Here is a 26776-nt window from a genome sequence, read left to right as displayed (position 1 = left end):
CACAAAGTCCAAAGCAGGCTCCAGGCTCTGAGCTGTCAGCACAGAGCCCGACACGGGGCTCGAACTCACAGACCACGAGATCACGATCGAAGCCAAAGTCGGACGCTTAACTGGCTGAGTCACCAGGGCGCCCCTGAAAAATAGACATTTGAAAACAAATTTTTTTTTTTAAGAAAGGAAAACATTCTGACACACGCTGTAGTGTGGATAAACCTTGAGGACCCGGTGCTCAGTGAAATGAGCCAGTCACACAAGGGCGCAGTTAGTATGATTCCACTTATATGAGGCCTTAGAACAGTCAAATTTATAGAAACAGGAACTAGAATGGGTGGTTGCCAGGGACCGGGGGCAAGAGAGGATGCAAAGTTATTGTTTAATGAGTACAGAGTTGCAACTTTACCAGATGAAACAGCTATGGAGTGGACGGTGGCGATGTTATGCAGCAGCGTGATTGTATCTAGTGTTACTGAACTACAGACTTCAAAATGGCTAAGGTCTGGGGCGCCTGGGTGGCTCAGTCGATTGAGCGACCGACTTCGGCCAAGGTCATGATCTCGCGGTTCGTGAGTTCGAGCCCCATGTCGGGCTCTGTGCTGACCGCTCGGAGCCTGGAGCCCGCTTCAGATTCTGTGTCTCCCTCTCTCTCTGCCCCTTCCCCGCTCATGCTCTGTCTCTCTCTGTCTCAGAAATAAATAAACACTAAAACAAAAATGGCTAAGGTCAGGGTGCCTGGGTGGCTTAGTTGGTTAAGCATCCAACTCTTGATCTCAGCTCAGGTCATGATCTCACAGTTCGTGAGATCAAGCCCCGCATCAGGCTCTTTGCTGGCAGCATGGAGCCTGCGTGGGCTTCTCTCTTTCCCTCTCTCTTTCTGCCCCTCCCCTGCTCGCAGACTCTCTCTCTCTCTCTCTCTCAAAATAAACTTAAAAAAAATGGTTAGGGTGATAAATTTTATGTTATATCTATGCCACCCGATTATTTTGAAAAAGGTAATTTCCATTCTAATATTCTAAAACATGCTGTATATTAACAAAAATATTCAGGCTAATACTGTATTCGATTCGAATGCTCTAACTTTTAAATAAAGGCTTAATACAATTTTTTAATAGCTACAGGAACACTGTGCTTTTTCCTTGTAGAAAACTATACTATGAATATGTTTTCACAGAAGGGGCATCTCAGATGTGGGAGCCCATGAAGAAGGTGGGACACTGGGGAATTAAGGAAGTGGTTCTCACGTACATGGTGACAGTCCCTTTCTAGCTGGGGGATAGATAAAGCACTTCAGAGGACAGGGGTCTGGCCCCAGAGGAGGATGCGGTATGGAACAAAAGAAGCACCAGTGTTTGAACCTCTAGACCAGGGGTCTGCAAACTCCTTCTGTAGAGAGCCCAATAGGAAATATTCTAGCCATTGCAAGCCAAAGGTGGTTCGTATCAGACTTTCTTCTTTGTTATGTTCTGTTTGGTTTTTACAACTCTTGAAAAATGTGAAAATCATTCTAAACTTGAAAGCTGTCCCCAACAGGCCGGGACCCTTAGAACCAAAGCAAGGGGAGGAGGAGGGGCCTCTGCACGCAGGGGAAGACTCCATTTATCTTGTCCTGTTTGTTTCTCAGGAGACCATCGGGACGCTTCTCAAAACAGTCACAGCAAGACAGAGGTGAGTCCTTTAACTGAAGGGAGGGTTTGGGGGTGTACTAGTTGCCTATGGCTGCTGTAATGAACTACCACAAACAGGGTGGCTTAGAACAACAGAAATTCTACAGCTATTCTAGAAACAGAACAGAAATTCTACAACAGCTCTGGAGACTAGAAGTCTGAAATGAAGGTATCAGCAGGGCCATGCTCACTCTGAGGTTCTAGGGAAGAATCTGCCCTGGCCTCTTCCTAGCTTCTGGCGCTTGCCTGCAACCCTTGGCGTTCCTTGGCTTATAGACCCAACACTTAGATGTCTGCTTCCATTGTCACATGGCGCTCTCCCTGGGTATCTGTGTGTCTGTGTCCAGATTTCCCTCCTCTTATAAATACACCAGACATTGGACTGGTGCCCACCATCCTCCAGTGTGACCTCATCTTAACTTGATGATATCTCCAAAGACCTTATTTCCAAATAAGGTCATAGTCACAGCCACCGGGAGTTGGGATTTCAACATAACTTTGGGGGGGTGGAGGGAACACAGTTCAACCCACAACAGGATGTCTTTTTGTTTTAAGACAAGGGTGAGCCTCTTGACACATTAAAAAGTACGTTATAATCCTAAGAAAAATTTTCCATAAAGACTTGGCTTCCAAGAGAAGCTTCTATCATTTGCTAAGCCCACACTGTTGTTTTTAAAATCACATTTGCTCGTCCTCCCCCACCTCTTTCAGCAAGTGGATTTCAGCTGGAACACGTTTGCTGACGGGAAGCTTGCGTTTTACGACCACTATCTTATCGAGCAAATCCAGTCGGGGAAAGAGTCGGAAGTTCGGCAGTTTTTCTTCTTGCTTGCAGTCTGCCACACGGTCATGGTGGACAGAATTGATGGTGAGTGTTTCCTGGCATCTCAGACACGGGGCCCAGGTTTTTAGTTTCCAGGTAACTCGTGCCCGGCGCCCAAATGCACGTTGAGTAGTATGCACGACACGTCTGGGTGAGCACCCACCCTGATGGTCTACGAGGCAGCAAAGCATGAGACAAGCCCCCAGTCTATGAAAATGCACATCTTCTTCACAGGGATAGCTCCCAATGCGTTTATCACTTTGCAAGTGAAATCTTATCGTTAAAAGAAACGATTGACTCTTGCATTATGCGAGAAGAATCACAATCTTCCCACCCTGTTATTACTTGACATTTATTGAGCGTGAAGAGTCAAGTCTTATCTGGATCGTGGCTGGACTTCGAACTTGAACAATCTTTACTGCAAAATAATTTCAGAGAGAATTTATTTTCTAGATTCAGATATGTTTGGGGTTTGAAATAATACCCGCCAGAGCCTCGGCTTCCTTAAGGTGCCTTTTTCATCGGAAGGAGCATAATTAACGTGTATTTGCATGGGAACCAGCAAAGGTGACGTGTAGATTCTTTTTTAAAAAGTGTTTATTTATATATTTTGAGAGACACAGAGAGTGAGCAAGGGAGGGGCAGAGAGAGAGGGAGAGAGAGAATCCCAAGCAGGCTCCGTGCTAGCAGCATGGAGCCTGATGTGGGGCTTGATCTCACGAATTGTGAGACCATGACCTGAGCCGAAATCGAGAGTTGGACGCTTCACCGACTGAGCCTCCCAGGTGCCCCTCCTTTGCAGAGTTCTTAAACGCAGCTCGTGCCAGCTTTGTTATAGCAAATTTGTCCGATGTCAGTGAAAGCCATTTTTTCACATATGGACATTACACTAAGTTACACCTGTGCGTTATAGAAAGAGGAGATGCAACCCTTTTGGCATTTCTGCAGGGAAGCGCAGGCTGCCTGCCCCTCCTGCACTTGAGTGAGTGCAGCACAGGAAGGTGCCTTTCTGTTTTCTGACCCTGAGCTTTTGTGTGTGGCAAGTACGAAATCTCCAGAGGGGGAATACGCAGAAAAACTGAATGTGTAAAACCTCTATGTGCTATCTTTCAGCAAATTTCAAAGAAATCCATTTCAAGCATGGGCATAATGGTCCAATAAAGCAAGATGACAGCGGAATTCAAATTGGGGCAGATACATGGAAGGTTATTAGCAGCCAAAGTGGAGGAAGACAGACATGCCAGGTCATGAATAACCCATGTAGAGGTCAAAGTCTGTTTTCTAGACAACCATGTTTTACTCATACGATAAGAATCAAGCATGATCTTTCTGAGTAACTTGGTTATTTTAGGTCTTGACTCATTAGTGAAATTATTCATCCTTTTGTGTATGTGTGTGTGTGTGGGGGGGTGGCATTTTAAGAGCTAACCAGCCAACTTAGGCAAATATAATTCTATGGTCTCTATTTTCTCTTCTTTTCACTGGGCTATTATGGGAAGAGCCCTATTCGGCTGGAGATGGGCCAGCCCAGCTTTGGTTCCTACCGGAGCACCCAGTGTAGACCAGGATCTTCGGTCCAAGCATCAACTTCCTCAGTGTTGCGAGCAGAAGGTTGGAATTCAAGGTTCCTTTCAACCTCACATTGTGCTGGTCTCTGTCCCACTGTCTGCTGAGGCAGAGAATTGTACCTCCTGAGGAAACTTCTCTCACACAGCATGCGATGGGCCATTGCTCTAGCCACTATGAATGGAGAACAGCTTGATCTCTAGTGGCAGGAGGTTAAAAGAGAAATTGGTTTTGATACATGAAGTACCTTGAAAGGGTCTCTTGGAAAGACCTTGGGAACCCCTCCTCCAGGTATGATAGATAAGGACATTCAGACCCAGAAGGCACAAGGAGCTGTGTGACTCAGACAGCAGGTCAGAATCCCTTCCGGTGGGATGCCCTTGCAATCCCTGGGGTGGGGCGCCTTGCTCCTGTGTTTTCTCTCTCTTTGTAAGACTAACGGAGACTGGTCAGTCTTTTATTACGCATAACATCGACAGGAGAAGGGAGGAAATCCTTTCACATCTGTTGCCATACACATCTGCCTAGTGGAGCAGACAGTGTGGGGCCCGAGTGCTGAGTCCCCGTGGAGGCCCATGGGGGCAAGGTGTGGAGAGGAGGCATCGGGTTTCTGTTGAATTTCCACAACTCAGTAGCTGAAGACACCCATTCTTTAGCTCATTGTTCCCTAGGTCAGAAGCCTGGGCACGCGTGACAGGGTTCTCTGCGCAAGATCTCCCCAAAATCAAGGTCGGTCACATTCTCATCTGGAGCTCGGGGTCCTCCTCCGAGCTCATGTGGGAGCGCAGGATTCAGTTCTCCGCAGCTGAAGGACCGAGGCCTCCCTTCTTCCTGGCCACGTGGCCCCCTCCATCTTCAAAGCCAGCAAGAGAGAATCCCTCTTCCGTGGAACCCCTTATATGCTTTGAAGCTCTCTCCCTAGGAAAAGCCCTGTGTCTTTAAGGACTCACCTAATTAGGTTGGGAACACTCAGATAATCACCCTTTCTTGAGGTCAACTGATTTGGGCCTTCATTACATCTGCAAGATCCCTTCCCAGCAGTACCTAGATTAGCATTTTGAATAACTGGAAGGAGGTGCTGTTATGCTGGGGGTGAGGGGGGGGAGGGAAGGGTCCTTGGGGCCCTCTTTGATTCCTACCTCCTGCAGAGGCTGTGTGAGAGCAGGGTGTGGAAGGCTTGGGGACCTCTTCTTCACCTGCAGGTCATTAAGTCAGGATGTGCTGTGATTAGAGGTGGCGTTTGAGGAGGCGGGAGCCTGGAGACACGGGAGACTGGGTTGGAAGCTGAGGGTCTGGATTATGGGGGGGTCTTTGGGAAGAATGAGGAAGCCATAGATGGGGGGGTGGGGAGGGCATTCAGCGCGTGACTTGAAGGGGGTGAGATTGTTGAGGGGAAGGAGTGGTCTGAGAGGTAACTTGTTTCAGGGCAGGTGACCAGGGGGTGGGCTCGTATCTGCCAGAGGAAGCTACGGTGTCAGAATCACCAGCGACGGGATTTGCGGTTTGAGCATCTTTTTTCATTGGCGCCGTTTTCCTGCTCCGCAAATTAGTTTATGAAAGAAAACAATGCCTCTCTGGTTGCCTCTGAGTGTAGAGTAAATAAAAGAGCGCTCGCCAGAAATGACTGCAGAGGATTATTTTTTAGTCCTGGTTTCTTCCTGCAAACATCAAGTTGGAGTTTGGAGCTCTCTGAATTTCTTCCTGTCTCCATTAGCCTGCAATTCTGTGACTCTATTGCTCGAACCAAGTGGAAGGGTTTTTTGTGGTGTTTTTTTTTTTTTTTGTTTGTTTGTTTTTTTGGTCATGATAACAATATCAGTGTGTGCTCCAGATATGATTGTCTCAGTCATGGGAACTTTACCACCTTTTATCATTTCGTCGCTCTTTTTCTGTTGGAAGTAAGCTTGCCGTCAGCATGACGCGGGGAGATCACCGTGCCAGCTACACTTGCTGAAGTGGTTGTGTCCCCCCACTGCTGCTTGTTCAGCTCCCGTTAAGTATTTTGCCCTCCCGGGGCTCCTGGGCAGCTCAGTCGGTTGAGCGTCCTACTCTTGATTTCGGCTCAGGTCGTGGTCTCGAGCTCATGGGATCGAGCCCTGAGTTGGAGCCTTCTTGGGATTCTCTCTCTCAGCCTTTCCTCCACTTGCACTCTCTCCCTCCCTCCCTCCCTCCCTCTCAAAATAAACATTAAAAAAATAGTTTGCCCTCTGGCAGCCGTGTGTGCTTGAGGAAATGGATTTGGCGTGTACATTCGTAACTTCTGATGTATGCCTTTCTGGGTGAGCAGAAAACAACCTACAGTGTCCTCTTTAATTACTAATTGGGAATTGATTGATACTGACTTGGAGTGAGCCATCTGAGCAGGCGTGCGGGGGTACAGCCCTCCCTATAGCCGATTCCCCCAGGAGCATCCTCTCCTTCTATGTAGCCTGATGTTTTCAAAAGCTGCCCATCCATCCATGGTCTGCTTCCTGCTCAAACCATGGTGGAAAAGGAAATGCCTTTTTTCTGTAAACATTCACCTGACCATGGAAGTACTTCTCCTTCCGCTTTGAAGCAGAATAACGAAAGTAGAAAAACGGAAAATCTTTTTCAACTTTTTACTGGAGTACAACAGGTGCACGGAGCCCAGCGTGTAGTTCAGTAGGTTTTCACAAACTGAATCCTCCCGTGTCATGAGCACCCAGATTTTAAAAAACCGACCGTTATGAATCCCCCAGAAGTCCTAGTCCTGACCTGGAATAGCACAGGGAATGCTTCGTCGGTTTCGTGGTCTGTATAGATGGAATCACGCAGTGTGGACTTGCGTGTCTGGCTTCTTTCACTCAACATTGTGACGTTTATTCCAGTTGTTGAAGCGTCCTTGTGAGGAGAAGGCAGCTTCCCATTAATTGACTTTAAACATCAAGAGGTTGAACAGACTGATGAATGTTGAGGTTTTATTTTAATATGACTATGCTGAAGAAAGTACACTCTTCCAGAGCAAAGATAAAGTATACAACCCTTTTGGAAAACAAATGACTGATATATGCCAATAGACTTGAAAAAATCAGTATTCTCTCTCTTTATGTTTTACATATTTAAGTAATCTCTATGCCCAATGTGGGGCTCGAACTCTCGACCTCAAGATCAAGAGTCACATGCTTTTCCGACTGAGCCAGTCAGGTGCCCCCAAAATTACCAGTTTTCTTTAGCTCAGTATTATCACTCTAGGAAGCTATCCTTAGAAAACAGTCAGTCAAACCTTTATACATACACCTGCAAAATGGTCGCTACAATGTTATTTTTGAGAGCAGAAAATTTGGAAAGAGCCTAAGTGCGTATAATTGGAAAAATGGGGACGTGTTTACATTCATTAAAATAATGTTTAGAAAGAATTTTTAAAGTTATGTCAACATGCTCAGAATATTGGATCAAAATAACAAGAATGTAAACGTATGATAGAAACTATTACCGAATTCGGCATTTTCGAAAAGACCGGAAAGAATGATAAGAGCATGCCAGTGGCTCTGTGTTTCCTCTGGATGGTGGCAGTCTAGGAATTTGTTTTCCTATTCCTGGACACTTGTCTTCTTTTCCTCTGGTTTATATTACTGTTTGTAGTTAGAAATAAAACCATAAAGTTTGAAAAGTGTTGGGGCGCCCGGGTGGTTCATTCGGTTAAGCGTCCAACTTCTCCCCAGGTCGTGATCTCGCTGTTCATGGGTTCCAGCCCCGCATCAGGCTCTGTGCTGACAGCTCGGAGCCTGGAGCCTGCTTCAGATTCTGTGTCTCCCTCTCTCTCTCTCTCTCTCTCTCTCTCTGCCCCTTCCCTGCTCGCACTCTGTCTCTCTCTCTCTCTCAAAAATAAATAAACGTTAAAACAAAGAGAAAAAGAAAAGTGTTAATATTGGCATACTCTTTAAGAATCAATGATTTGTTTTCTTGGGGATGTGTTGGGCTTTGTGAGACATCCTTGCCCCCCATGTGAGCCTCAACAGTGAGCCCTCCGTCTGGTTTTTACAGATTTTCTGGTTTTCTCTCCTGCCTCCTTTGTTAGGTCACCTCAACTACCAGGCCGCCTCTCCTGACGAAGGCGCTCTGGTGAGCGCTGCCAGGAACTTTGGATTTGCCTTTCTCGCCAGGACCCAGAACACGATCACCATCAGTGAATTGGGGACCGAGAGGACCTACAGTGTTCTTGCCATTTTGGACTTCAACAGTGACCGGAAGCGAATGTCTATAATTGGTAGGTTTCCCTCAAGAGTGTGTCTGCGAATCGCTCATTGAGAGGTTGCCTTTTATGCATTTGATTTCATGGCACCAGAATAAAACAGGCGATGGAGGGACCACTCCAGCTTCTGGGAGATTTCCATGGACTTCTTGAAACACGTTTTTTCCCTTTATTCTGCATGGGGTCCATCGCTCACGGGGACAATGGCAGTTTATCTTGAGTCTTGCAAATGTTGACATTCTTCAGCAATGTGAGCTGCGGCTGCAGGCTGCAGAACCTTCGGTGGTAACAGTGGGTGGTGGGTCCAGAATACGCGCTTTTGTTTTGTGAGGCCGTCCGAGCCTGTCTGCCCTACACTTGGCGGCAGGGAAGGGAGAAGCAGCAGGACAGGGGTTCAGAGGAAAGCAAGGCTGTGCTTATGGAGCAGAAGTGAATCTCCAGGGCAGGCTGCCATTCACTATGGCTTCCCAATATTGACATTTTTAAGTTCACAATTAAAAACAATTTCAAATTTACAGAAAAATTGCAAAAATGGTTTAGAGAACTCTTGTATTCTCTAACTCGACTGTTGGCATTGGCCACGTGTTGTCATTTTCGTCATATACAGATTCTTGTTTCCTGAACCATTGGAGAGTAAATTGCAGAGCTAAGGCTCCTTTCCCCTAAATACCTAAGTAGGTATTTCCTATGAACAAGAACATTCACTTATACGTAAATATGATGATCAGAATCAGAAAATTCAGTGTGAGACAATATCATTATCTAATCTGCAGGATGTTTTCAGATTTTACCAGAAATTTTCTTTTCCCTGCCTCCCTCCCTCCCTTTCTTCCTTCCTTCTTGGTTCAAGACCCAAGATTGCATACTGCAGTAGGTGATTGTTAACTTTGGTCTCCATATGGAGAAACTGTTATATATATATACGGAGAAATGGATCTGTCCGATATTCCCTCGTGACTGAATTCAGGTTACGCATCGTTGGCAGGAAGGGTGCGTGGATTGGTGCTGTGTCCTCCCAGCATATCACATCTGGGCGCACAGGGTTATTCGTGATGTTAGGTTTGATTGCTCAGAAAGTGTTCATGAGATTTCTCCGCTATGAGATTGAGTTTTTCACCAAAAAAAATATACAAGTTCAACTGTCTACTGAACTCTGATTAGGCACATTTTACTGAGTGCTTTCTGTGTGCCTAGCACTGATCTAGGCCGATTATCATGTCTGGCATTTACCTTGAACTCAAAATCAAGTTAGCTCTGAGGCACGTACTATCATTAAATTATCTCACAGATCCAAAAATCCAAGAAAACGGTCACAAGGAGTCATGTTCTGGTCTGAGTATTAAAGGCAGTAAGCGTCCCAGGTTTATAGGTAAGAAAGATTCCTACAGCATGGACAAAGAAGGCATTATAGAAGATATTAGCACAGGGCATGGCACATAGTAGGGAATCAGTCAATATTTGCTGAGAGAATAAGTAAGGATAGGAAAAGCGGAGCTGACTACAGCATTCTTTTCATATTTATTTCACTATATTTCATTGTATGTAGATAGTGGCTTACCGACTTTGCTGAGAGGGAAGTTTTTCTAGGTGCATTTATGATTTTAAACTAATGGTGAATTATTAGCAGGGTCACCCTTCAAATCAACTTTAGAAATGTAGTTTTCTATTAAGAAATCAAAGCTAACTTTATGATTTGCTTTTCCTTCTCTTACTACTAGTAAGAACCCCAGAAGGCAACATCAGGCTTTATTGCAAAGGCGCTGACACAGTGATTTATGAACGGTTACATCAGATGAATCCAACAAAACAAGAGACACAGGATGCCCTGGATGTGAGTCCCACTGTCACCCTTTCTGCCGCAGATTGCAAACTTCCTTTCTGATACTGTCTTGTGAGCTGAAATGAAAGCTCTGTGTGAACTGTTGACCCTTCTGTTGTCTTGGTGCAGTTGTGTGGAAAGAGCACCACTGTAGGAAAATGGCAGCCGTGTTCTGGTTCTGCCCCTGCTGCTGACTTCCTAGGACATGACCATGGTGTTCTTTCCCGGCATCCCGGTTGGCAGCATCTGTAGGACGGGCCCGGGGGAATGACTGGTCTATCTTCCAGTGACCTTGAGCAAGCCACATAACTATAGTGAGCTGTAGCCTTAGTATCTGTGTGGCCTCCAAGAATCCCACCAACCTCTTAAGGGCCAATGAAGGAAAGAAAGCATTCATGTAGGATGGGGTATGACAAAGCAATGCGTGGGATAACTGAGTTCTACCTTTGTTAGTAAATCAGTTTGGTCTTCATTACTTCAAATTTGTTATCTAAGGGGAATGTGAACTTAGTCCAATGATACTGCAGTTATTCAGAATGCTTCTGGAAATTTCTCTCTTGGAATTGCTTACCAACCCTCACATGGTTTTGGTTCTATTAATGATGGCAATGAAGTATGGAGGCTACCCATCAGACCTGGTAGCCCAGTTCTGCCTCTTCGCCCGTTTTGTGTCCTTGGGGGAAACAGTTGACGCCTCGCTGAAGCATTAATGACCCGTGTGAAAGAGGAAGAGGGTAATTCCTACCAAAGAGAGTCCTTGCAAGGGAAAGATCTTGCACAATTCCCAGGATTTAGTAAGTGCTTAGTAAAGGGTGATTTCTTCCCTGGGTCTGGTCGAGTTTGGGGCCAAAGGTCTTTGAGGAAGAAGCCTGTATATGTTGTTTATTTACGGGGGTCTCGTTTTAAGATTGATAGGTTGTTGGGGCGCCTGGGTGGCGCAGTCGGTTAAGCGTCCGACTTCAGCCAGGTCACGATCTCGCGGTCCGTGAGTTCGAGCCCTGGGTCGGGCTCTGGGCTGATGGCTCAGAGCCTGGAGCCTGTTTCCGATTCTGTGTCTCCCTCTCTCTCTGCCCCTCCCCCGTTCATGCTCTGTCTCTCTCTGTCCCAAAAATAAATAAACGTTGAAAAAAAAAATTAAAAAATTAAGATCGATAGGTTGTTGAAGCAGTTACGACAGATCATTTCTCATGAGGATATGAACACTGGCAATTTAATCAAACAGATGCAGAACCTTCCAAAGAATCTTTGAAAGCAAACACTTAGTTGGGTGTTGTGTTGGAACAAGATGTGACTGAAGTACTAAAAACATTTTTACTGGCTCATATTTAAGCTGTTTGAAATCACTTAGGGCGCCTGGGTGGCTCAGCAGGTTAAGCGTCTGACTCTTGATTTTGGCTCACGTCATGATCTCCCAGTTCATGAGATCCAGCCCTGAGTCGGGCTCTGCGCTGATGGCATGGAGACTACTTGGGATTCTCTCTCTCTTTCTCTCTGCCTCTCACCCATTCGCACTCTCTCTCTCTCTCTCTCTCTCAGAATAAATAAACATTAAAAAAAAAAATAGCTTAGATCTGTTCACCATGATTAAAATTTCCAGCCACTCGTTTTCATTAAAATGTTTTACCACAGCTTTAACGGTGGCTCAGGTATTTCCGAACTGGTTTGAGGATATAATGCTTGGTTGAGAGTCCACAGTTGATTGGGCTTGTAACAGTTTGTGGGAACAACTTATAAAGTTGTCAGGCCTGTGTTTACAACATCATCACACCCCAAGGCAGCTCCCTTGTCTGTTATTTTCTGTGTGGTTACGAGAAAGAGTTTTCTTCTCTCTAGTGACTTGATTTAGAGGAAATGTATACCTTTCTCTTTAACTAATTTGGGAACTACAAATAGGACCCTGAGAATACTTAAAGTGGAAAACAAAGTATTTGTTTAATCTCCTCTACAGAATGTATTTATTCAGAGTCCATTATCTTTCACGACCTCTTTTTAAACGCGCATACTGTTTTACTTCAAAGAAAGATTTCAAACTGGATCTTGAGTTACATAAAATTAACTCGTCTTTGTGGGGTGGCTGATCTTTTAAATAGATCTTTGCAAGTGAGACTCTTAGAACTCTGTGCCTTTGCTACAAGGAAATTGAAGAAAAAGAATTTGAAGAATGGAATAAAAAGTTTATGGCTGCCAGTATAGCCTCAACCAACCGGGATGAAGCTCTGGATAAAGTGTATGAGGAGATTGAAAAGGACTTAATTGTGAGTTTTAACCCTCATGACTTGCTATTCTAAACAGAACTGGACGTTTTACTAAGTTCTGTCATATTTTTAATCTCATGCTTGAAAGATAATTCTAATTTCAGCATTTCAAATTGGTACAAAGGAACTAGGTCACTTGAATTTCTTCTGTCCAGTGAGCGAGACAGAAGTTGCCACTATGAGAAAACAAAGGAAAGAAAACGTTGAGCTTCTAGCCTGATTCTGGTATTTTTTATCTCGCTTATTATAATTCATTATGATTTTTACATGATGACAAATCATATGTTTTATTACACTTTGAGAATTACTGAACTGATTTGTATCTTGTAAAACCTCGAAACAAGAAAATGATACCATTTGTAAATGAAATTTCTCAAAGTTTAATACCTATCGCCTGTAGAATTTAGATTAGAAGGAAATAGCTAGTATTGACTTTTAGGGAGAGGAAGTGGCTTGTGTCCACGTAAAATAACCTGTATGTAACGAAAGTATATTTTTAACATCCTTGATTTTGTACTTACATTTTTACCTTGGTAAACTACTTTAAGCGAAAAGGGCTTGAATGTTTTATTTTTTGGTATGAACCGCAGCCACCCCTGCTGTTATTACTGGCCACCAGCCCCAGTAGAGCGCCAATCGGGGTATATAATTAGCCATTCTGCTTATTGTAGGCTGGCAAACTGCAATTACAGAACATTTTGAGCTTATTTTGCTAATTCCTTTTTTTTGAAATGTACATTCCAGCTACTGGGAGCCACAGCTATTGAAGACAAGTTACAGGATGGAGTCCCAGAAACCATTTCAAAACTTGCAAAAGCTGACATCAAGATCTGGGTGCTCACTGGAGACAAAAAGGGTAATTCAGTTTGTGGGGAAGCATATCTGTTAATTCATTAAGCGTTCGGAGTTCCTGTGACCCTTGCCCAAGATGATTTTCTCAGACTTTCCATCCTGCACAAATACGGTCCATTCCTTTGAGACAGAGATGCTTTCTTTAAGAAACTCTTCTCCGTTATTCCAGCTCACACTGGCAGCATCCTTCCAGAAACTCCCTCGGTAGCAAGAGTTTTATTTCTTCTACTTGAGCTCCTGGTCAGGCCATTTTAACTGTGTGGTCAGTCTGATCTTTCCAGCCAGACGTGAACTCCTCTCGTGAAAGGACCATCCCTTTGGTCCCTTTGTCATTTGTTGGGCACAGAGCAGAACATAATACAAACTGCTGAGTAATAACTTTTGCTTTTTTCACCCATTTTATTGCCTGAAAACTATAATTAAAATTTTACACCCAAGGGATGATTTGAATTTTTAAATTTAGAGCTCAACAAGGCATTATTTGGCATTGACACCCTTCTACAAGCCTCTCATGGAAACCAGATAATTTCTCTTACTCTGACATCATTTGTGAGTTACACACTCTGATAAGCTAAGGGAAGTCCTGACCTTAAACAAATAACAGTGGGTGGTGATGGGAAAAGGGGAAAAGTCTCCAGTAGGGGCCCCATGTGAGGGTTTATGGAAATAATTATCTTTTTTTTCCGTAACAGAATGATTAAGCCACATGAACTGAATGTGCTTAGTAATTCAATGAACATTGATTTGTTAATCAGTTTGTATATTTATATATTTGATAATAGAGTACATTTTATAATTGAAAACTTCTCAAACCGGACTTTGAGTTCTACTTATTTTATCACAGAAAAAAGGCTTTTGCCCCCCTTTTGTGTATACACATTGCTACTGAAAAAAAAAAAAAAAAACAAAAAACAAAAAAACCTCACCATATTTGATTGAATCTGGCTGTTACTTGAAAAAAAAATGCTTATTACTAGATAGTCAACTATTCATCAATAGGCACAACACTTAGTTTTTTTTTTTTAAGTTTATTTATTTTAAGAGAGAGCACGTGTTAGTGGGAGAAAGACAGAGAGAGAGAGAGAGAGAGAGAGAGAGAGAGAGAGAGAGGATCCCAAGCAGGCTCTGCACTGTCAGCACAGAGCCTGATGTGGGGCTCGAACTGACGAACCAAGAGATCATGACCTAAGCCGCACCCCAACACCTAGTTTGTTTTTTTTTTTTTCTTTCTGTTGTAGAAACTGCTGAAAATATAGGATTTGCTTGTGAACTCCTGACTGAAGACATGACTGTCTGCTATGGGGAAGATATCAAGTAAGTAAAGGCAAAACTAGATGTGGTAGACACAGCAAATACGGAGAAATGGGAGCGAGAATGTCAATTCAGACAGTTTTCCTCACATTTAAATAAGGCAAGAGAACACAGGTAATTCCAGGTTATCATGGCTGGATCTCCTTTTGAGCAAGTTTTAGTGTTAGGGGAACTTGAGGCCCTTATTCACCCTTTCAGGGGCCATTTCTCTCCATTTCTTACAAGTCCTCAGTGCTTGCCTGCTGATAAAAAAAAAAAAAAAAAAAAAAAAGTGAGCCTGAGACATCACCAGCCAACTGATGCTGGAGTGCTGCCTTTTCAAGGAATTGTAATTTTGTAAGAAACAAACAGAAGGAAAGAAACCGCACAATTTTGCTTAGAAGGAAACGGGTGGATGGGACACACCTCTATAGTCTCGTATGGATGGGGCAGGATATTTTGAAGCGTAGCCTGTCCTGAAACACTCGAGAGCCCAGAGTCATAGGAGACCTGGAAACGTGTAAGGAGAAGCCCCGCCTGGTGGTGAAGCCAGAAACGTGTGGCAGAAGTTACCTGGTGGTGCTATCTTGATAGTTTTATTTATTCCTCAAGTCCTTGCCTTACGACCCCTCCCCCGGGCTGTCATGAGGCCAAAAGCTGTGAAGTTGCCTCATTTGGTAAGAGGCTGGAGGGAGTCGATGGAGGTCGTTAGTCTTCTTTCCAATGATGGTGACAGGGCTTTCGCAAGTTGTTCCAGTATATTGGGCACTCGGGCTAAATTAGACACACAAAATCAGCGGCTCTAAAATCTACATCCATGAGTTGTTTGAATGCATAAACCATGCCTCTTGGTGCTTTTAGCTTTTAAAAAATAGCAACAGACAAATAAATAGTAACATGTTTACTTAAGTAGTTTCTTGGTTTCAAATACTTTGGTTAATTGCCAGGTTTTATTTCTTGGGGGGGGGGGGCCTAATAGATTTCTGGTCTCTCTTTCTAAAGTGTTGAAAATTGGGCCCTGAGCTAAATTAGAAGATAAAATGTATGCAAGTAGCAAATTTTATGATCATGCTCTTAGCGAAGTTAACCTTTCTAGAGGGCTGAACCATCTATCTCTCTAGGTGGTTCCTAAAAGGATGATTCCTATAGAATGGTTTGAATGGGTAACTTCATGCTTTTTTTCTTTCGGTGATTTGTCTTCGTCACTCCTTATTTTCAACTTGAAAATGAGAAATTAATGTGGAAAAAAGAATAAAAAATACCTAATCCTCTAGTGTAGTGGTTCTCAACTGGGGGTGGTTTTGCCTTGCAGGGAAATGTGGCAGTCTGACAGTTGACACTGAGCTTAGCCTGAAAGACTCGAGAGGAAGCTCCTTTTCCATACTTAGCCCCTGTATTCAATTCCACATTACAACTTTTTCCACTTGACGGTATAAATTTCCTTGCTCTGTGAAAACAACAACCCTAATCTGTTCCATTATGTGTTGATTATCTTGTCAGGAGTTAACGATCTTGCTATTTCTACTTTGCACTCAGCACCCCTGCTTGAATTATGCCGAGATATTAACATTCTGGTGCAGCCATTTCTCAATGTTTCCAGACATCATGAATCTTTGGTTGTTTTAATATAGAAGGAAGGAGAGGTACTACTGGCTTCTAATAGGTAGAGACCAGGGACGCCGCTGAATATCCTACAGGGCAATAGTCAGCCACATACAACAAAGTATTACCTGGCCAAAGACATCAATAGTGCTAAGGTTGAGAAACTTGCTCTTGAAGGTGGAGAATGGTGGCTGTGTGTAACAAGGAAAGCTGTGGGCTGAGAGTAAGGAGACCTGAGTCTTCAATCCCTTTGCCTATCAACTTACACCAGGTGAATTGCATCCTCTCTCATGGGCTTGCACTTCCTTATGTGTAACATGAAGAGTTTGGATAAGATGTTCATGGAGCCTTCCACTCTAAAATTCCGTGACTAATTTTTCTATCACGTGAATGTGTTACATGTGGTCTTCTCAATTACTTTTTGATACAAAGCACTGAGAATTTCTCAAAAGCAAATATAACTTTATGTGGAAGTAAGCTTTTTGCCCAATAGCAGCCACTGTTTATAATACACTGTACTATAAATTATAATACACTATATACCCAGGTATAATAATTCAGGTCAAGATTGCCTTCCTTCTGTTGGTCCTGAGCATATTTTCAATTGTATCTTCCTTTAGCTGTCTTTGGCAAATAACGGAACACCAAGAACAGGGTGCCCCGTGGGGGAGGAATTAGGACTTAAATAAGATTATGTCACCTGATTTAAAAATGGGCTAAGGATTTGAATAGACTTTTCTCCAAAGACGATATACCAACGGCCAACAAGCATATGAAATGATGCTCAGACATTAAGGAACTGCAAGTTAAAACCAGAATAAGTTATCACCTCACACCCTTTCAGGATGGCTTCTATCAAACAAACAAACAAAACCAGAAAATAACAAGTATGGGCAAGCATGTGAAAACTGGAGTCCTTGTGCACTGTTGGTGGGAAAGAAAATGGTGTCGCTGCTATGGAAACCAGTACGGTGGCTCCTCAAAATAGTTAAAAAGAGAATTACCATATGATCCAGCAATCCCACTTGTGGGTATATATCCCAAAGCATTGAAAGCCAGAACTCAAAAGACATATTTACACACCCACGTCCATAGCAGCACTATTCACAATAGCCAAGAAGCAGAAGCAACCCAAACGTCCACCGATGGATGAATGGACAAACAAAATGTAGTATATCCATACGCTGGAATATTATTAAAGAGGAAGGAAATTCTGACATGTGCTATAATAGCAAATGAATCTCGAGGACAGGGAGATAAGCCAATCGCAAAAAAAAAAAAAAAAAAAAAAAGGCAAGTACTGTGTGATTCCACTTATAGGAGTTCTCTTATAGTGTTCAAATTTGTAGAAACAGAAAATAAAGCAGTAGTTACCAGGGACTAGGGGAAGGGGGTCACTTAACTGGTATAGAGTTTCAGTTTGGCAAGATGAAAAAGTTCTGGAGATTGGTTACAAAGCAGTGTGAATATACTTAACACTACTGAACTGTAGAAATAGGTGAGATGATAAATTTTACGTGGGTTTCTTTTAAAAACACAAATAAAAATAGAGATTATATGTCAAAGGTACTTCACAGTCAAGGGCCCATTTATAGTCTTGTGCTCTTAAACACTTAAATTTCTTTTCCCCCCAGTGCTCTTCTTCACACAAGGATGGAAAACCAGAGGAACAGAGGTGGAGTCTATGCAAAGTTTGTACCCCCCGTGCACGAACCTTTTTTTCCACCTGGTGAAAGTCGTGCTTTAATAATCACTGGTTCTTGGTTGGTGCGTATCTTTACTGTATCTGTGTGTGCCTTTGCCTTAAACTACAGCAGTTCGTTGTGGACTGATTTGAGATGGTTTCTCCTACAAACTGACAGCCTAAAAATCTCTTGGCCTATGAATGAGCGGCAATTTCCCAAGTGTGAGACTTCCTATAGGATACATGAAAGGAAATCCATCAGACTGGTAATAGTGGATAGCCCTGGTTTCTCAATCAATGAATAATTGTAATTTTTTTTCCTTTGTACATTTGTGTTTTCTAAATTTCCATGGTAAGTAGGTTTTATAATCAGAACAGTATCATCCATGAGATAACCCAAGAACCATCCTCCACAAGATTCAAGTCTTGGAAATGGTACCCTCGAGATAAAAACTAAGATGGTTGTAATCCTCTCCCTCTCTAATCTCACAGAATGAAATTCTTCTGGAGAAAAAGACCAAGAGAAGTAAGATTCTGAAGCTGAAGTTCCCGAGGACGGAAGAAGAAAGACGGATGCGGACGCAGAGTAAAAGGCGTCTGGAAGCCAGGAAAGAGCAGAGGCAGAAGAACTTTGTAGACCTGGCCTGTGAGTGCAGTGCAGTCATCTGCTGCCGGGTCACCCCCAAGCAGAAGGCAATGGTGGTGGACCTGGTGAAGAGGTACAAGAAAGCCATCACGCTGGCGATTGGAGACGGGGCCAATGATGTAAACATGATCAAAAGTGAGTCGCACCCAGGGCCGATGCCACCTGAATTGCTTTAGAGAAGGAAAGGCAGGAATGTTTCTGAGGGTAGTAGTTCCAAATCCCATAGCTCAGGCTCTGAGAAAGCAGCTGATAAAGGCATGTAACCACGATGATGACACCTGTGACCCTGCCCTGAGGAAGCTCAGTCTACCCCAGTAGGAGAGAGCAGGTAGGACAGTGCCCCTCAGAGGATGCCAAAGAGAAGATGAGCTCCACATGAGTGAATTTGGCCTCCTCTGTTTCCCTCTTTTACACACATGTGGATTTGTTTTGTTTTCCCTCGCTTACCGCTTCTCCTCCATTTCCTTAAGGCTTATTAGAATCCTATTTAGTAAGCTTGGTGAAAATTTCTGCTGAGCGCGGAGTAAATTGTTTAATTCTCTTTAGTATTTGAGAGTATTTTGCTTTCTTATCTCAGCATCTTTTTTTCTGGGGCTTTCTTCTTGCCTTTGGGAAATTGGGTGACCTCGTATGAGCCCAAGGGAGCACATGTGGCATTGAAACACAACTCTAACATGGCCTTGCCATCCTCCTGACCTTCCTAGGAGACTGCCAAGGGTCGTTTCGCTGGTGGGAGGGCTTTACGTCTTCACAAATTGAAGAACTGAGCCCTGTCATGCAGAAATACCTTGTGCCAGTGTTAGAGCACGCAGAACCGAAGCTTCATCAACACGCCTGAGTCCTGGGTGGTTTTTCCTCCCTGTGTTACTGTCACGGAGCATCTTGTAATGAAAATGCCCCAACTAGTGAGCTGTGAATGCTGGTTTTCATTCCACGACATGCCGTGTCACCTTGGGCTTATGCTCCGGCCTCAATTTTCTCATCTGAAAACTATGATTTCTGAGGTCACTTCCAGTTTTGTGATATTATTAGTTCAGAGGAACTATGACATAACCACGTATGTTCTACTAGAGAACTAAAATGCATGATGTACAACTAGACTTTTAATTCAAGCCTGTTTTGTAATTCATGTGTCTCTTTCTTTTCTTAGAGTCTCTTCCTCCTCCTCCTCGATCTATACTAAGAATATTCCAACTTTATCTTCCTCGGCAGGAGTCAGCTATATGATGTATGTCTTCTTGCTTCTTTATCATGTGTCTGTGGCCACTGCTGGTTTAATTTCTTCTCCAGGGTGTTTTGCATGTGCCATCCTACCATACGACTGGCATTTCTTGCCCCAAATTACATCAGTCTCTTTCATCTACAGCCAGTTCTAGGTTATTTTCCATTGTGTACCCTTAGCATAAATAGCTGTGCCAAAAGGGCAAGTAACTCAAACATGAGTTGCAATGGAGACTTCTAGATGTTGGAGAGAGGGTTACCTTGCAAATTTACCATCTATGTGACTTAGACTTGAAATTTTTTTTTGTTCCAAGGAGTTTACCAATTGATAGCAAAAGGGATCACAAAGTCAACATAAGTAACCTTATAGAGACTTGTTTTCTTAAGTTGTTCTAAGAATTTTATTAAGTTTTGTTATATGGTCGGTGCTTTTATATATAACAGGGAACATCCATCTGGGGTGCAAATCAAAGAAACTCAGGTGTCCCCGGAAGTCCATAGCTTTACCCAAGTATTAATAGTGGCTTTTTGTATTTTAGAAAAACTGGCATTGCTTTCACCTGTATAAAATACAATATACAGAAATTATATTTGTTTATAAAGAAATACAGTAAAATTTAAGTGTCAGAAAAACTTGGCCATTTGTTAGCATGTTCCACATTTAGTAAAAGTGGAAGGAACTGCAACCCCCCGCCCCACCCCCCCCATGTTTTTGCCTCTAGCAAGGACGCAAGGACTCTCATGGGCTCCCCTGTCTCCCTCTCTTGGGCCTGAAGATGTCTGCTGGCTGGTGGGTGGTGTTTTTTCTTGGTCTAAGACCCTAAGAATAAGCAAGAAGCATGAGAGGGGAGACAGAGCCACAAAGGCTTGAGGAAATGATGAGTCTGTTAAGGAACTATGAAGGAGCCTACCAGTGAGGCATCTGAAACCACATTTTTGAAACTTCAGGAAAATCTAGGTGTCTATATTTAGATTATAGGGAAAAAAACATGTAGCCCTATAAAGTACATCTCCTTGGTTGCCTTGAATCCCCTGTGAACTGTGGCTGTGTTCTTTCACACACTGTCCTTGGTGTGCTCAGCGAAAAGGCTGGGCTGGACATCAGGGGCTCCTTCTCCTTGGCTCCGAGAGAACCTCAACATCTCCCTTTGTTGCTTGATCGGAAAAGTAGCCCATGGTTCGGCAGGAAGGCACAGTTTGGCAACCACGACTAGTCATAAGAATTATTTATGTGTTTAAAAAGAAGTCATAAATATTGAATGAGACATGCAATTCATTCTAATTTTTAGAATTGCAAAGTGTTACTGAAAACGTAGGTCTGGCCAAGTCACTGTGTCACTTGAATTTGCCAGACCCTGTACTCTGCCACTAAGGCAGGATTTTTGGAGCCGCTTTCAGTTGGAAACCCTGCTGAGTTGGCAGTCACGTCTCTGGGTCTGAGTAATAATAGGTTATGTTCTCCAACACACATTCTCTGCAGATCTCAGTATGTCTTTAGTTCCGTGCCTCTTAAGACCTATAAAAAGGGGCGCCTGGGTGGCGCAGTCGGTTGAGCGTCCGACTTCAACCAGGTCACGATCTCGTGGTCCGTGAGTTCGAGCCCCGCGTCGGGCTCTGGGCTGATGGCTCAGAGCCTGGAGCCTGTTTCCGATTCTGTGTCTCCCTCTCTCTCTGCACCTTCCCCGTTCATGCTCTGTCTCTCTCTGTCCCAAAAATAAATAAACGTTGAAAAAAAAAAAAATTTTCAAAAAAAAAAAAAAGACCTATAAAAATTCGTAATTTGCTAAGTTGAAACTGTGACTAAGTGACTATTGGAAGGATGGACAGAACTGTCACTTTCATTTTTATCCATTCTGGAAACCTTCTGCAGCCAAAAAAAAAAAAAAAAAAAAAAAATGTGTCTCTTAAGGTCACGGTGGGCCATGACTAAATGCTAGAAGTTTAATATCTTAGTTAACTAAGTATATTATAGTTATCATATACTATATAAACTAGTATCTTAGTTAAAACACTTTTGATTGTAAATATTAAAGAACAGCTAACGCAAGCTTAAGACAAAAAGAAATTTATTTTAAAAGATCTAAAGATGTTTCATGCCTCCCAAAAAGCCAGACCTCAGGAAGATGCTGGAACCAGGAACCCAGCTTCTGTTCAATCCTCCTTCTAGACCACTTTACTTCTGCCTCTCAGTATCTGTCCCACAACTCAAGAATTTAGAAGTTAAAATTACAAACACAAACCCAAATCTTAGTTCCAAAATGTGAAAGAGACACGGATTGGTCCAGCTTGGGTTCTGTGCCAAGGATAGTATAAGAAACAGACCCCCCTGGGTACTTTAAGCAGGAAGAAGCAGGTGCCAGGCTGAGCCTCGAATGTCTTAGTCACGCACCAGAGGAGCTTCTAACTTTGAGGCTTCTGTGAAGGGCTTTTCAGCTGAAAAACTTTTGTCCGTCAACCTCCAGGCAGCTGGAGAGAGGATATGAACTCTACTGCAGAAATGCCACAAAGGGAAGGGCTGCTGGGCTCCAGGTGGCTCGCAACGATGGAACCCAATTCACAAATAGAACCTTGCTGCGAGGAAGTCAGAGCAGTGTTAGGTTTTTATTTGCTTTCCCACCTTTCCAATAGAACAAGGGTGACATGAAGGTTGGGAGAGCCAATTTGTATATGCTACCAATGACCTACCAGCCCAGAGCTGACTCAGCTGTGGCCAGGGAGGCAGGGACACACAGTATGCATGGATTCCTTGGGTTCCCTCCGTGGGTGGGAAGGATGGCTTATGAGCTGGGCAGAAAACCCAAATGGAATTTACCACCCACCTGAGATCCTTCCACAAATACTCCTCAGAGCCCTTGCCATGTGCTTTTTTTAGCCACTTGTATCTCTGACATAAAGTTGAGTTCAGAAGCTGGGGCGGGGCTGGTGAGCAAGAGTTTTCATTGCTCCAAGAATGTCTGTTTCTTTGTTTTGCTGTGGAAACATTTTTATCATCTCCATGTTTTGCTTTAAAATTAGCTTATGATTCACATATCTTCTCCCTCCGCCCCACAGCTGCCCACATTGGTGTTGGAATAAGTGGACAAGAAGGCATGCAAGCTGTCATGTCAAGTGACTACTCCTTTGCCCAGTTCAGATACTTGCAGAGACTGCTGTTGGTACACGGCCGGTGGTCTTACATAAGGATGTGCAAGTTCCTTCGATATTTCTTTTACAAAAACTTCGCATTTACGTTGGTTCATTTCTGGTACTCCTTCTTCAATGGGTACTCTGCACAGGTAATATAAGAATTATTATTATCTGATGAATAGAACCCTTACATACATAAAACTCTACTTCTGAAAAAAACCTTTCCCTTCCATATTTGCAGTTTTGATGTTCTCCTAATAGTTGAGGCACAGATTGAGATTACAGATGATGTTTCTTTAAAAAAATTTTTGTATGTTTTATTTATTTTTGAGAGAGAGAGAGAAAGAGAGACAGCGTGAGCAGGGGAAGGACAGAGAGAGAGGGAGACGCAGAATCCAAAGACAGGCTTCAGGCTCTGAGCTGTCAGCATAGAGCCCGATGCAGGGCTCAGACTCACGAACCGTGAGATCATGACCTGAGCCGAAGTCAGACACTTTATCGACTGAGCCACCCAGGCACCCTGATGATGTTTCTAAAATGTTTCTGGTGCTTTAAAAATACTTTAGTTTGCCTTTGAAAAGTTGGGATTTGTTCCTGGCTTTTGTTTATGTGTTTTGCCTTCACCTGAGATTTTTTCTAAGTTACCTTGCCATTAAGAACAACAATAAGGGGCACCTGGGCGGCTCAGTTGGTTAAGTGTCTGACTCTTGGCTTAGGTTCAGGTCATGATCTCACAGTTTATGAGTTCAAGTCTGGTGTCAGGCTTTGTGCTGACAGCACAGAGCCCGCTTGGGATTCTCTCTCTCCCCCTCTCTCTGTCCCTCCCGTGCTCACTTGCTCTCTCAAAATAAATAAACTTAAAGAGAAGAATAATGATAAATTCAACTTTGATAGCAAATCAACAATGCTATTGTGATCAAGGCTAAAGGGATTATCTAAATTTTGGATGATCACAGATCTGTTCTCGATCTTTTTTTTTTTTTAAGTTATGGCTGAAATGGGAGTGGGGGTCATATATGTTAAAACGGTGATATGGCAGAAAAGCATCACGAGTAAAATTGAACCTGTCAGCGCCTGTGGTTGTCCAAACTTCTGATGGTGTGCCTCAAATGGTATCAGAGGAGCCTTGGGAACCGTGGGTCAGGAGCAACCTTGAACACACGAGGGCCTTCTTCCTGCTCCCATGCAGGACCACCACCACTGGCGGTGACCAGCAGGCCTGTTTCCTCTCTGCCACCCTGAGGATGTGTGTGTGTGCAAACCCTGTGCATCCTTTTCAGAAGCGTATTTTTTTTAAACGTTTATTTTTGAGAGAGAGCAAGCCGGGAGGGGCAGAGAGAGAAGGGGGACAGAGGATCCGAAGCAGGTTCTGCACTGACAGCACAGAGCCTAACGCAGGGCTCGAACTCAAAGACTGTGAGATCATGACCCGAGCCGAAGTCAGACGCCCAACCGATGGAGCCACCCAGGCGCCTGTTTTTAAAATTCAAATTCTGCTTCACAAAATGTGTAAATAGAAATGCTGGACTTGCAAAGTAAAAGTAAAAAACATTCGCATGATACCTTATGTGCTTCTTGGGCCGGTCTGTGGGTTTATGTATTCCGAATTTGTTAACAAAGGGATACAGAAAGGATCGGCACCAACATATTTTCCAGCATTCTTCACATAGAATGGACGGACTCCCTTCCCAAAAAATGTGTTGGTGTATGTTCTCCCATTCGTTTTAGAAGGAAGGTCTGTTCTGCGGAGTGTTGATTCTGCCCGTTCCGTTGAACCCAACTCACACCTTCTGCAGATGCAGAGGAGTGGGCTTTACTCTGGCAGAAGCCCCCACACATGCTGGGGGCCTCCCAGTTGAGAAAGAATGCATGTGCATGGACTAGGCCAGCAGCAGGTCTTGGTTTGTGACGCAGACTCTAACCTCCCCACAGACGGCGTACGAGGACTGGTTCATCACGCTCTACAACGTGCTCTACTCCAGCCTGCCGGTGCTCCTCATGGGGCTGCTTGACCAGGTGGGACCTCGTGCTCACAGGGACACGTCAGGGCAGACCGAGCACCTGTTCGAGAAGCAAAAAGCAAATATTATTTCACTGCATTCTTTTGGTTTTCCCTTCTTCCTGAGAAAACCCTATGGCTGTCCTGTTGCCAGGCAACAAGAGGAACTGTGCTTCCTGTTTTATAGTAAGAAACGAGGATTTCTGTGCCTGGGTTGAATTCATTGACAAAAAAGTGCATTATCTTCCTTTTGGACACTAACAGTTTCTTGTTAAGACACCCGACAGTATAGTATGTCTCTATAACTTACTGTAAACGTCAACTATTTTAATATTTCTCTAAACTTAGGTGTTTAATTCCCAAATTAGTTCACATTCTATCTAGTAGCGGTTCTTGGTACTTAAAGTACTTTAATGAATAAAAAGAATAATTTGGAATTAACCCATCAGCTTGTATGTGAAAATACTTTCCCAAAGAATTAATCAGAATCTGTTTTCCCAGGAGGTAAAAATAGCCTCCCTCCATTTTTTTTTTGAAATTACTAGTTTGCTTTCTTTCTATGAACAGCAAAATAATAAATTTCTACCTATTCTTATCTTAATTAAATATCAAGTAATGGTGGACTAAAGTAAAGAGGTTGGCCTCTGCACACTGCCAACTCATCAGGACTTACCTTGTCGAGTTTTTGCCTTCCTAAAACTGAGTAAGCTGACACTCTTTGTGAGGTATAAACTGTAATGGATCTCGGAGTTCTTCGATTCCTGGCGAATACGCAGCTAATGGTGTTTTCCCTTTAAGGATGTGAGTGACAAACTGAGCCTCCGCTTCCCTGGGCTGTACATAGTAGGACAAAGAGATTTACTCTTCAACTATAAGAGATTCTTCGTAAGCTTGGTGCACGGAATTTTAACATCGATGGTCCTCTTCTTCATACCTCTTGGAGCTTATCTGCAAACTGTGGGGCAGGATGGAGAGGCACCTTCAGACTACCAGTCTTTTGCTGTGACGATTGCTTCTGCTCTTATAATAACAGTCAACTTCCAGGTACATGGCTTTGGTCAAGTGTTCTCTGTATCTGTGAGTTACCAGGATTTCTGTACATAGACCAGTGCGCATAGCCATCTGGCTGTCACTCTCCCTCCAGCTAAGCCTCTGCCATTTTACAAAATACCAACGTTATCGTCACCCCTTACACCAAGCACATTTCCTACTTCTCACCTGAGCCGAGGGTAGTTTGTTTATTTAGTATTCAAGCCAGATCATGCTTACATTGCTGAATTCTGTTTTCAGAATCCTTAGATCCTTTATTTCTTGGTGACTCCCCAAAATGAGTGCTCTGTCTTTCTCTGGTTTCCCAACAGATTGGCTTGGATACTTCTTACTGGACCTTTGTGAATGCTTTTTCAATTTTTGGAAGCATTGCACTTTATTTTGGCATCATGTTTGACTTTCATAGTGCTGGGATACATGTTCTCTTTCCATCTGCATTTCAATTTACAGGTTGGTATTTTCTAAATTCCAAACATAAAGGTGTCAAGAAATGTTATTAGTTTAGATTCTGACATAACTTCTAAGTAAAACACAAGGTGCAAATTATTGCTAGTGAAAATTAATGTCCTGACTGGCAAATGAACAACAGTGGTGGGCTGGAAGTGTGGTAATGTGACAGTAAGAAAGCAAAATTAAAAAGTTTTAAGATACAATTGTGCATCTGTTCAGTTAGTTTTTATCCCCCCCCCCCAAAAAAAATCTAATATTGGTAGGTAATGAGAAATTGAGTATGCATGTAAACTATTAATATAATTTAATTTTTTCAAAGCACTATCTGGAAATATGTCACGTCCTATAAAACTTCTCATACATTTTGAGCTAGTATTGCCAATTGGAGAAAACACCTTAAGATAAAACATACCAATTTTTGGAAAGGCTAATTTGTACAAACATTATACCACCACCATGATTCCAATTATTTTTAAAAAGTGGAAATAATTCAAAGACCTAATAAAAATAGTATATTAG

The 26776-nt window shown here is 43.2% G+C and overlaps 1 protein-coding gene and 1 long non-coding RNA gene across 5 annotated transcripts in view; one reads left to right on the top strand and one right to left on the bottom strand.

Moving 5' to 3' along the window:
- Window positions 1–26776, top strand: part of ATP8B1 (ATPase phospholipid transporting 8B1) — a 128665-nt gene that overhangs the window by 97511 nt on the left and 4378 nt on the right. For 2 of the 3 annotated variants that reach the window (XM_045459227.1, XM_045459228.1), the window contains exons 14-26: window positions 1619–1662; window positions 2373–2529; window positions 8090–8278; window positions 9982–10094; window positions 12173–12337; window positions 13082–13193; window positions 14428–14503; window positions 17716–17848; window positions 18258–18546; window positions 22684–22907; window positions 24691–24774; window positions 25556–25801; window positions 26119–26257. In XM_045459227.1, the coding sequence (XP_045315183.1) occupies window positions 1619–1662; window positions 2373–2529; window positions 8090–8278; window positions 9982–10094; window positions 12173–12337; window positions 13082–13193; window positions 14428–14503; window positions 17716–17848; window positions 18258–18546; window positions 22684–22907; window positions 24691–24774; window positions 25556–25801; window positions 26119–26257 (1971 nt within the window). Of the gene's footprint in view, window positions 1–1618; window positions 1663–2372; window positions 2530–8089; window positions 8279–9981; window positions 10095–12172; window positions 12338–13081; window positions 13194–14427; window positions 14504–17715; window positions 17849–18257; window positions 18547–22683; window positions 22908–24690; window positions 24775–25555; window positions 25802–26118; window positions 26271–26776 lie in introns of all 3 variants that reach the window. The other variant, XM_045459229.1, reaches the window with a different exon arrangement.
- On the bottom strand, window positions 20010–26125 carry LOC123588364. Of its 2 annotated transcripts, none has more exons than XR_006707821.1 (5): window positions 25976–26125; window positions 25431–25712; window positions 24322–24819; window positions 21396–22899; window positions 20010–21148 (listed from the first exon to the last, which is right to left on the bottom strand). It is a non-coding gene; the product is annotated as an uncharacterized LOC123588364 (long non-coding RNA). The 2 variants fall into 2 exon arrangements; XR_006707820.1 differs by having other exon boundaries at window positions 25620–25712.

Source organism: Leopardus geoffroyi, chromosome D3 (assembly GCF_018350155.1).
Source record: "Leopardus geoffroyi isolate Oge1 chromosome D3, O.geoffroyi_Oge1_pat1.0, whole genome shotgun sequence".
Lineage (NCBI taxonomy): Eukaryota > Metazoa > Chordata > Mammalia > Carnivora > Felidae > Leopardus > Leopardus geoffroyi.
This window is presented reverse-complemented; position numbering and strand designations above follow the sequence as displayed.